The 11,718-nt window shown below is 41.8% G+C and overlaps 1 protein-coding gene across 4 annotated transcripts in view; it reads right to left on the bottom strand.

The window, feature by feature from the left end:
* Positions 1-4,927: 4,927 nt before the first annotated feature.
* The window catches only part of MCTP2 (multiple C2 and transmembrane domain containing 2), a 179,245-nt gene continuing 172,454 nt past the window's right edge, over positions 4,928-11,718 (bottom strand). For all 4 annotated transcript variants that reach the window (XM_062204541.1, XM_062204542.1, XM_062204543.1 and 1 more), the window contains 2 exons: positions 7,118-7,215; positions 4,928-4,996 (listed from right to left, as the gene is read on the bottom strand). In XM_062204541.1, coding sequence (XP_062060525.1) covers positions 4,928-4,996; positions 7,118-7,215 — 167 coding nt within the window. The remainder of the gene's footprint in view (positions 4,997-7,117; positions 7,216-11,718) is intronic.

Below are 11,718 nucleotides of genomic sequence, written 5' to 3'. Positions count from 1 at the left end.
GATTTTGGAAGGCCACCACAAAACACACCAAACACCAGAGTAAAGGAAAGGTTTATTGGTGGGGGGAAACCCTACAGACTGAAGGGAAGGGGCAAAGAAGGAAAAGGAGATGAGAGAGAGAAATGTCTTCAAGAACAGGTCCTGTTAAACCTTTGCCAGGGAATGGCCAGGAAGTAGGAGCAGTGAATTCAATTAGGTTGCGGGTAGAGATGACATCTGTGGTTGGACCACAGGGCATAGGACAGAAGCCTGCGGGCCTAAGATGGCAAGTGAGACATAGATGGCACCACATAGACTGCAGCATTTTACTAACAGATTTTCTATCCTGCAATCTTGCCAAATTCTCTTATGAGTTCCAGTATTCTTTGTTGAGTCTTTTGGTTCCCCTACATATAGGATCATGTGATCTGCAAACAGGGATAATTTGACTTTCTCCTTTTTAATTTGTATTCCTTTGATTTCTTTTTCTTTCCTAATGGCTCTGGCTAAAACTTCCAGGACAATATTGTGTAGCAGTGGTGAAAATGGGCTTCCTTGTTTGGTTCTGTATCGTGGTGGAAATGCTTCCAGCTTTTCCTCATTAATTATGATGCTGGCCCTGGGTTTTTCATATATTGCTTTGATTCAGCTGATGTATGTTCCTTCTCCAGCCAATCTTCTTGAGGTTTTTATCATGAAAAGATGCTGTATTTTATCAAATGGCTTTTCAATGCAGTCTTGTCTTTATTATGTTTATCTCTCAACTACAGTGTATTTCTTCTCTGAGTGCCATATCAGTGTATTCACTTAGCTCTTTAACAAGCTCCCTTCTTACATACCTCAGATTAAACAAACTAGTTCATGAAGTTCCTCCTATGTCTGCTTCCATAGTTATCCCCTTCAGAGAAAGGCAACACAGTCTCCATAGTCTTGAAGACAGAAACCTGTGCAATACTAAGATTCTTTTAAGCTTGAATATCTGCTTCAAAGCTAACCCTGACAACTCTTAAGACAGCTCTCTTCCCTACCCCACAGTCAAGTGACAATTGTGCCCTGCTCATTTTATGCCATAATCATCTTCCAATTTCACTGTCATTTCTTTTCCCAACACCACTCCCACCCTTAAAGTCCAGAATTCCATCAATACCATCATTCAGCCTCATTCCGATTGGCTAAAAACTCATCTGGTAGTGTCCTCACTGAAGCCACAATGATTTCTCTCAAAGTTACATCTCCAGGTGGCACACCACTGCTTGGGAGAACATCCAGTTTTCCCAAAGTAGTGTAGTGTGTCTTGTTCAGGTATGCCATAAGTATTCAGTATATATTTGCTAAATAATAGGTTATAATAAATTATTTTACAAATATTTTTGACATGTAGGTTAAGAACTCCTCCAAATCAAAGATAGTGTTAAAATTTGGTAATCAGCATAGCCAGGGATTGTAATTACAAATATATTAAAAAATCTTCCTACTTAAAAATTATCCTCCAGGACAGACCTTGTTAATCTATCCAGGTCAGTCTTCTGTTCTCACTCAGTACATGAAAGAGCAGAAAAAATTATCTGTGATTTAATATATTACACTTAGACTTCCTTAATATCCATTAGGTGCCAGGTAACATGGAATAACCAGTGCAGGGCAGTTGTATAAAAACCCTTGGTAAATTTGACGTATGGTAGAATGTGGCAGATACCAGAAACATAGTGCGTCTAACGTGGGTGTGTCCCCTGGAATGCACGTGTTGGAAACTTAACCCCCAAATCATGTGTTAATGGTGTTTGGAGGCAGGGCTCTTTGGAGGTAACCAGGGCCTCCATGATGATGTGGCTTTATAAGAAGAGAGACCGAGTTAGTGCACTTCCTCTTCCTATGTGATAGCCTTCACCATGTCATGACTCAACCAGAAGGCCCTGCCCAGATGGTGAGCAGGTGCTAGTACCACAAACCCTGAGCGAAATAAACCTTTTAAAAGTTTATTTGAAAGTGTGAAAGAGGGAAAGGCAGAGAGATTTTTCATCTGCTCGTTCACTCTGGAAATGTCCACAACAGGCAGATCTGCAACATGCAGAAGACAGGAAGTTGGAACTCCGTCTGGGTCTCCCACATGGTTGATAGGGGCCCATGTATTTGGGTCATCACTTGCTGATTTTCCAGGCACACTAGCAGGAAGCTGGATTGGAAGTAAAGCAACTAGGTCTCAAACCAGTGCTCTGCCTTGGGATGCCGCATCACAAGCAGCAGTTTAACTCACTGTACTACAACATCAGCCCCAAACCTCTTTTCTATGTAAATTACCTGGTCCATGGTATTGAGTTAAACATAATACAGACTAAGACGTGTATATCAGAAGTGAGGGTGCAAAAGACAAAAGTGGAATTCCACCCAGCCAAAAGACAAGAAAGCATTTTTGAGGCAGGACACTTTTATGAATTTTAAAAAATAGAATCTACTTAGGCAGAAATTGGGGAAAAGTCATTCTAAGTGAAAAGAATAATATGAAAGTGGATTAGCCTGGCATGACTGTAGTTGGCAATACCGCTATGACTTGAGAGGTTATGGGAACATTACCTTGGGTGGTGGCAATCATAACAAGTGCAGGAGAGGACAGGTCAACCCTGGCTCTACCAGGTATCGATGGTTGGGCGATAAGGGACAACAGAGGGTGACAGAGTCTCCTGGTGCAGAAAGTATGGGAAGAGAACTGAAGAATCCAGAAGGAGATTGTAGGGTGGAGCATTTGAATACAGGGAGAGAAGTGTTCAGTTTCTGACCTGCTGAGTGCAGACATCTGCACGTCTAGAAATGGGCCTATGAAGTTTGAGAACCAGGACTTTGGTTTATGTGATCATAGAATGAGGTCTACCCAAGTATTCTATTTTACAGTTTTCTAATAACTGTCTGCCCTTATCTGGCACTTCATTTTCCATGGTTACAGCTACTTTTGGTCCCACGCCAAACTGCAAAAGACGTAGTCATAGTGTGTGATAAGTGCTTGGTTCATATGGAAAAGGCATTAAGTTAGAAGTTTTAATATTAGCTGGGGTATCAAGCATACACTGGAGGGGTCTTAAAATATATCCTCTGAGGATAAGGAGGGGCTACTGTACTTGTGTGAATTTTATCATTTCACTTACAACTAACATTGCTTATGGAGCTTCGATGTCCAATCAAATCAATTAACAATCATTTTCCATGTACAGCTTAGTAAATCTTGTGTAATTCTGCTCTGGCCTGCCCACCCCCCTTCCACTCCCAGTTTGTGTCCCAAACTTAATGTTGAGAATTCCCGTCAGGCTACAGAGAAAATCAGTCTCACTAATGATGCCTTCTTTTGGGGCAAATTATTTCATTTTGAAATTCTATAGCAAAAGAACAACAATAAAGTATTGGTTCCACTTTTAAATAAATAAAGGGTTATCTTGCTGCTGAAAGTTTTCATTCAAATGAGTGATCCGATCTCACATGTCTGTTTAAAAATGTCTGACTTAGGTCGTTGCAAAATGACAGACTATGATAAACTAGATGATAGTTAGGAGCTAGACAATGAGGCATTGTTTACACAGAAGATTGAGTAACTGGTTTAACAAAAGAGGTTCTTGGGTATCTATTGTATGTACAACTAAGAGATTTACTGGAGCTTTTATAATTTTTGCAAGGCTCTTTTCCAGCCAGCTTCATTAAGTTGAAGTAAATCAAATCATGCAGGAACTGGCTCAGCCAGCAAGCAGCCCAGAAAGATACAAAATGAAGAAAAACAGACACAGGATGATAAGGTTTAGAATCTTTGGCATTTTTCATAAATGTTTGAAGATTATTATACTACAACCCAGAGGAAAAATACATAATAAATTTACTGTTAAATTAAATTTCATTATTTCAAGGTTTCTTTACAATGCTTATATATATATATATACACACACACACACAAAACTGCCCATACGAAGTATGTGACAACAAAATAGTCTTCAAAACTTATCTTTCTGTGCAAGTGATATTTATCTGCATACATTTTATATATGCACAAAATGAGTTTTATTTGGCGGGGTATGGAGTTTTGTAGTTGTGGGGTCTTCAGGAATAGAATGCTATTGAGGGAAGATTTGGGATGGTGTTTTCTGGGAGTCAGCTTCTGAATACATTTTTATTGTATGTAGCTTATTTTGGTCCTCAGAGGAACAAAAGATAAATTTGCACAAACAAATGAAATGATGATGATATTTAGGTAAGCATCTTTCTTCATCTCTTCCATGCCTGCCATGCTTCTGAAGCTGTATGTGGACATTTTATTGAGGAAATTACCAAGTTGGAAGACGTGTTTTAAGGCAACATTATACTTCCCCGAACCCCTCCCTCTTAGAAGGAGGGATCCCTGGGGCACCCATCACTGGGCCCTGAAGCAGCCTAGCACACAGGGTCACAGAGACTTGGCAGCCATGTCCTTACTAACCATGGCTGAAAGCCTCCTAAAGGTTCAGGTTAATTCTGGTCATTATGAAAATGTCTTTTTACTGCACACATTATTTGGACAGGTGATGACTATCAAAGACTTAACTCAGAAAAGAAACTTAGGTGACCAATAATATCAAAAGTATGGGCTCAAGAATGGACATGTCTGGATCTTACTGAACTTGTTGGGAGCATAAAAACGAGTTCAGCGCCATGCTTGGACTAAGGGGTCTTCCTGTTCTTCTCAGGTAGGGTGTTGAGACACATGCCAGCCTTGATTTCCCTTCCATTTCAGAATGGACATTAGTCTTTTCACAGTCCTAGGATCACCCTGCATTGCAAGTAGGACACCAGCTCGTGGAGATATGTGTGCATCTGTGTAGGTAAAGACAGAAGGCTACACACACCATGCATTCCTGGACACCACTGGAACAGCTATCACATTAGTCCACTTAGCCACACATGGCACTGGGTGCTGGCGTCCACATGGGTGTGCGTCCTAGAGAGCACTGCGCTTCTTCCGAACGGGGCTGTGGTTACCACAGGGTCTCAATTCTGCGTACTGCACCTGTGAAAACAGACAGACGCGATGCTGGCAGTTAGTAACCCTAGCTCACCACAGTGTGTGTTAATGGCTCCCCAAGGACGAACCCAGGCAAAGGAAGGAAGGTTCAAAGGTAATGAATCATTCTCTAAACACAGGAACAGGGAGGGATTAATTGCAGGAAGGATTTGAGAAGTCATGCATCATTTCTTGAAACCAAAATATTAAAAGCAGATTTTCCTAATAAGGTGCCCGGCTTTCTACCTGCTCTGGGCACTGCTAGAAGATCTTTTTGCATGTGCCAGTTTTCAACCATAAGTAAGCTTAATAACTGCCTCATGGGAATGTTTATCTTAGTATATGATACAGCAACTTATTGAGAGTTATTCATTTAAAAGTAACTAAAACATTGAAAAAACGTCAGGGCAAAGTAACTATATGTAACTTTCCGAGAGGAGAAAAAAAAAGGCTGAAATTGATCCTGGATTCCAGACTAGGTTTCTCCTAGAAATTAATTTCATTTGCAACATGACAGCTAAAACATCTGTGATAAACACGAACACTCAGGGAGTCCCCAGAGGCAAACTGTCCTCGCTCTATTAGAAGGCGCCTGTGGAGATGCATGGAGGATCTTCCTAGCATCCTGTACCTCTTCCTCCAGCTCTCTCGTGGTGTCTCTTTGTGTTCATGCCAACTCCAATCGGATGACTACTCTGAGTGCTGGGGCCGGGATGGTACACAGACAATCCTTGGGAGGCTGCATCCTATTTTTGGATACAGCGAGAACTCACATTGCGACCCCAGTGATGGTACATTGCAAAAGCATTGCTTTGCTGTGTGGGCTTGGGTAGGCGGAGGTGGAATGGTCATAGTATTTAAAGTATCATGTTGCAGACCACATGTGCTCACTTCTTTCAGCATGTGTGTGCAACTCGCCAAGGACGTGATGGCCAATCGCATAAGTTAGGTTACACTTTGTCAAAAACAGATAGGTGGGAAAAGTACACTTTCCTTCCAGTGTTTCATGATGGCCCCTAGGGAAGCAGAGGATGGCATACTTGCCAATCTTCAGTGTGAAACAAACAGGGGCAGTTACTATTTTTTAATTATGTGGTACAAATTCATCTTCCTAGAATGTTTTTCTGTAGTTCATTATATCATAAATAAATATGCACCACAGAGCTCATTTTAATCTCTAGAATGTGGGGTACTGGGGGGGGGGGGACCTGAAGATCTTTGTGTCATGTCTCTGCTCTCCTGCAGCTGTTGGGAACTCATTACATTACAGTGGCCCAAAGAGGAAAACTGATACTTGGTTGGAGATACAGATAATAAGGGGTTGTGTCTTTGATCATCGTGATATTGCATGCTATGGTCTCTCCATCACCTATTTGGTGCTCTCTATTGTTCATTAAAAACATCACTGCCTGCCCTCCATCCTCTGGGTTTATGGGCAGGCAGGTCCACAGGGGCCTGGACCATGCTGGTCTGAAGGACTCTCTGTATTGTTGCCTTGTTAATCTCTGTGTATCCACAGAAACAGGACACTGCTGCTCTAAGTGACCATTACCTGTGAATAATACTTCCGATTGCTCTCAAATGATGTCATGCCGTCTCTGCCACTTGGCGTATTACAGTGCACGGGGGCACTGCCCTCAGCCTCCCTAAGTCTTCAGAAGCCAGGGGATAGAGGCAAAGGCCCAGGAGATAATCAGGGCAAACAAAAACAAAAATAATAATTCTCTCGGCACCTGCTGCCCCTAGGATGCTTGCCACTCGGAAGAGGAAGAAAATGAGCAGCGCTCCCCCGCTTTGGTTCCCATGTGATTCCTCTCACTGAGCCAATCTTACCCTCTTCAGGGAGGCGAGCAATCAGAAAGGGGCCAAACACTGGTGCACGGCAGCCACACAGTGTGAGTTCCAGACCATTCTTAAGTAGCTCTTTTTCAGGATAATTTTCCCCAATCATCTCCTGCTTTGGACAAGGGTTTTCCGGCTGCCTCCTGTCAAACCAGGCCTCTAGGGATTTTCTGATTCCTTATCTCAATTATTCACACATACACCCAGCCTCATGCTCCTGTGTCTCTGGGGCTGGCCAGACGTAGGGGAAGGGGTCCCAGCTTGTGGTGACCGTTCATTACATACCTTTTGAACATCAGACGGTACCCTGGAGAGGAAGTCTAGTAGCTCATTATTGTCGATGGAATAGGGATTTCGAAGCTTCTTAGTAAACTTGTTTATGCCTGAAAAATACAAGAGCAGATATTTCTTTATTATCTATCTCTTCATGTCTTTCTTTAAAAACTTGCCTGACTAGGAGATGGGGATATTCACAAGTAAAAATTAGTGTGAAAACAATTCCTGGACCTCAAGTCCTGTGCAGGTTGCTGTCATGTGGAATCATTCACAAGCACTTTTTCCTGAAGGAAGGAGCGGGACTATGGAAAAGGGACTGCCTTCGTCAGCTGTGAAAATCCCATTACAACTTCAGCAGCATGGTGGCAGAAACACACCCTAAAACTGGGAGGGGGGTGCATTGGCTTTTTTGGAATACGCTGGTTAACAGCCTCCTCTGCTATGAAAACAAAGGCCCCAGAGGGGGAAAGGCCTTCATTAGCCCCAACAAGCCCCTGCTTGGAGCCTCTGGACCAAACAGAGCTGCGGGAGGCAGAGGGTGGCAGTTTTTGTTGTTACAGAGAAACTGCCGCCCGCCGTCTCTCTCCCCCCACCTCCAGCTCATTTTCACAGGTTTCTCTTCTCTTGCTGCAGAACAGAACTTGACATGTTGATTGCACTGTGAAGCTACAGGAAACTGTGAAAAGTTATTATTGGAAAATTATCTTACTATGGTTGCTAGCTTCATTTATGGACCACAAGGCTGGTGTGTGGGTTTGTCTGGGCGACAGAGTCCGTGCTAATTTAGAACAGAGATGTCGACGATTAGGAGGGGCTTCAACCATTAAGATGTGGATAGACTGCAGAGCCTCCGTCTCTGGGGCCTGCTCCTTGAGCTCGTGGGCAGGCCCAGAACACACTCTGCCCATAGTCTCCCCTTTAAAGGGGACTTCCTCTCATCCACCTTGTGCCTTCCACGCTGCTCCTTGAAGCTGCGTCGCCTGGATCCAGAGCTTTAAAGCTGGAGTCTTTTCACCAAATGTCAACCCTTTTTTCATGTTGGGGTTTAGAAGCAGAAAGACTAGGTGGCCTTCTGAAGCTTTGCCACGGGGTGCTTGTTTAACAAGGATCCCGTCTGAAGGCCTGTCAGTCCCAATGAGGCTGAATGGATTCCGAGCTTCCTTGTGCTCTGAATGGCTCCTACGCAGAAGCCAAGTTCAACAGTCTCCAACATACAAAAGGCTTCAGGTTTTTCTTCCTTCATTAAATGTTACTTTGCTTTCATCTACAGACTGGACTTCCTGCATGGCATTGTACCTGACACAATGCCAACCTCTAGGCATTTCTTTGGAGGGTCAGATTTACATCTGCTTTGCAAATGGGAGCCGGCCATTGTTCATGAGTAAATGGCAGCTTGGTGGTTGGGCTGGGGAAGGTTTAGCAAATGATCCCCTTTCCCTGGAGTCAAAGCTGCTCTCTGCCTTTCTTCCCTCCACCCCCACAGCAAGCTTCATGTTTCTAGCTAAAATTTCCCCCAGCGTTCCTTTAAACTAAAATACTCTCACTGTGTTATTCTAAAGACATTTAATTGTAGCATGGGCTTTTTGGCAAAAGAAAACAGACAAGGCAAAATGATGAAGGGAGACAAAGACGTATTGAGAAAAGATATATCTTCTATTGTTAATTATATACAGTGTGCGCATCTGGAGCCTTTACAATGAACAGCAAGGCAGGGATAATATCAGAGCCGATCAAAACACTGCATGCATGGTCGCTGAGAAGATTATAAACCTGCACAGTAGCACAAATGCACCAACCAGGGCAGAAGTGGCCCACAATAAATGGAGACTGTCTGCATTTGAAAAACGTGGGATAAAAATTATAAGGCAATCAGATCCATGCTTCAGAAGCACACCTTAGTTCTTAACGTGCCTCTGGCTCAGACATTTCAGTAATCCCACCACGTTATCTATTGTGTGAGTCCAGGTGTCGAAAGGAGAACAGAGACTCCTTGGTCATCTTTAAGGGACACTGGGGCAAGATAGCAAGGGTCATGGTGCAGGAATACCCAGGCCCTAGTTCTGGATTCCTATGTATTATCTGTGTGATTTCAGGCAACTCCATCCTCCTGAACCTCACATTTTTTCATATTAAAGTTTGAATAACAAAGACCTATCCTATATCGTTTCCTGTATTGATGGCAGGATCATGCTGTACAATGTAGGTAGAAGGTTCTGGAAACAAATTCCACAACAATGTAGAAGGTACCATCGCTTCTATAGATGTGCACAAGCTAAGAAGACAAAGGAGAAAGGGTTTCATATGAGTAGACATTTGATCACACACATACATTTGGAAGTGTGGCTTCATCCCACAGCATGCTATACATCACTTCAGATTCTTTTAAAAAGAACCAATACAGAGAAGGTATACCTGCACCAGGGAGAGTGTCAGGGTGGGGTGGGGGAATGAAAACCAAGTAGGGTCTAAATCCTAAGGGATAACAGTTGAGAAAGACTATCATTTAATTTTTCAGCTCACGGATTGAATAGAGCAGTGGAGTGGCACAAGTCCTCCAGTAAACCACAAAACAGAATTACTTGGACAAAGTCAAGAGATATGAAAAACTGCATGTGTGTACCCACTTCCAAATAACCTCTAGAAATTCTACCATTCAGATGTGACTTGGCCTATAAGCTCCAACTGCAGAACCATGGTAGAGGTGAGTGGAGGATACTTGCTTGCTCCTTTACCCAACCCCAGGTGCTTTCCATGTAAGAGCCACTGTGCTATCCTATGTTTAAGGAAAGTGAAGTTCACTTTTGCTAAAGGGTTAAAATTTAATGGGGAAATTCACATATACCTGGAAAACGTCCATCAGGCAAGTGGAGGAACTACTCTGGATGATGTTTCCTGAAGAAAATTTCAAAAGTCACATTCCCACACAGAAGAGGTGTTGGGACTAACAAAAGTGGTCTCTGTAGAGCACACATGTTAAGCTTGCAAACCCATTCACTGATAGAATATTTCTAAGTTCTCACTAAAGACCGAGTATCTATCTTTAGCTACATTAGTAATTACAGGGCTACATAGCAACGAAAGTGTCTCTTAAAGATTCATGGGAAACGTGTGTTATGAGTGAAGCTTTAATTTCTTTGAAGATTTTTAAATATTTTAAATTTTATATAAGGTGAACAAATTACATGTATGTCATGTATACAGATCTTAGAACATAATGATACTTCCCACCATATTGTCCCCTCCTGCCTATGTTCCTTCCATCCCTTCTCGTTTTAATTTTTATAATGACACTTTATTTTATAATCACAATCTTAACCCTCCACTAAAGAATTCAGAAAGTAGTAACTAGCAAAAACCATTGTTCCTCAAGGAATTTCAAAAAACTTTTCCACTATCTTTAAATTCTAGTTTCCATGAACTTTTTGAAGTGTAAAATGAATTTGGTGAGTCCACAATATTTCCCATGTCAACTATGAAATGAGGCTATTTTCATGTGCTTATCTCAAATGACACTGATATTTGAAAAAAAAAAAAAAAACATTGTACAAACATACTACTTCAGTATATAAGTACTTTCTCCCAAGGGATAAAACCCCTACAGTTGCTTAATGATGCACTACACACAGAAACATAGTCATCACTATGAAAGAAGGTGAAGGCAGAAAAATGTCCCAGTAAAACTACAAAGGAAATCCAAAGTAAACAATAGGGGTATTTATGGAAAAATGGCAGGGCCAAGTTGTTACTTATCACCTTGAATGTCAGTGGCCTCAACTCTCCTATTAAAACATACAGACTGGCTAAATGGATTAAAAACCAAAACCCAGCTGTTTGTTGGTGAGATGTGTTTCTTGTAGGCAGCAAAGATAGACTGAAAGATAGAAAAAGATATTCCACGCCAACAGAAACCAAAAAAGAGCTGGTATAGCCATCCTAACATCAGACAAAATAGACTTTAACAAGAGAGCTGTTAAGAGACAAAGAAGGGAACTCTGCAATGATTAAGGGATCAATTCAACAGGAAGATGTGACTATAATAAATATATATGCACCTAATTACAGGGCATCTAGCTATTTAAATGAAATGGGACAGACTCCCATACAATAGTAATGGGGAACTTCAATACCCCACTTTCAACAATAGCTCAATCAGACAGAAAATCATCAAGGAAACAACAGGTAATCAACACTATAGACCAAATGTTTAACGGATATCTATAGAACTTTTCAGTCTACAGTTGCAAAATACATTCTTCTCAGCAATGTGTGGAACTTTCTCTAGGATAGACCAATGCTAGGCCATAAAGTAAGTCTCAGCAGATTCAAAATTGAAATCATACCATGCACCATCTCTGTCCACAATGGAATAAAGCTGGAAATCAACAACAAGAGTCTCTCGAACATATGCAAACACATGGAGACTGAACAACATGCTCCTGAATGAACAGTGGGTCATAGAAGAAAACAAGAGAAATCCAAAAGCTGTTGAGAAAGTTTTTTTTTTCTCCACACTACATGTTGAACTATTTATACAGAAAAGATTAACTCTGCACTAAGTAAAGTTAATTGAAATAGAGCTTAGTAAAAAGCAAGAATGCGAATAGGAGAAG

The sequence above is a fragment of the Lepus europaeus genome, chromosome 11 (genome assembly GCF_033115175.1).
Source record: "Lepus europaeus isolate LE1 chromosome 11, mLepTim1.pri, whole genome shotgun sequence".
NCBI classification, from domain to species: domain Eukaryota; kingdom Metazoa; phylum Chordata; class Mammalia; order Lagomorpha; family Leporidae; genus Lepus; species Lepus europaeus.
This window is presented reverse-complemented; position numbering and strand designations above follow the sequence as displayed.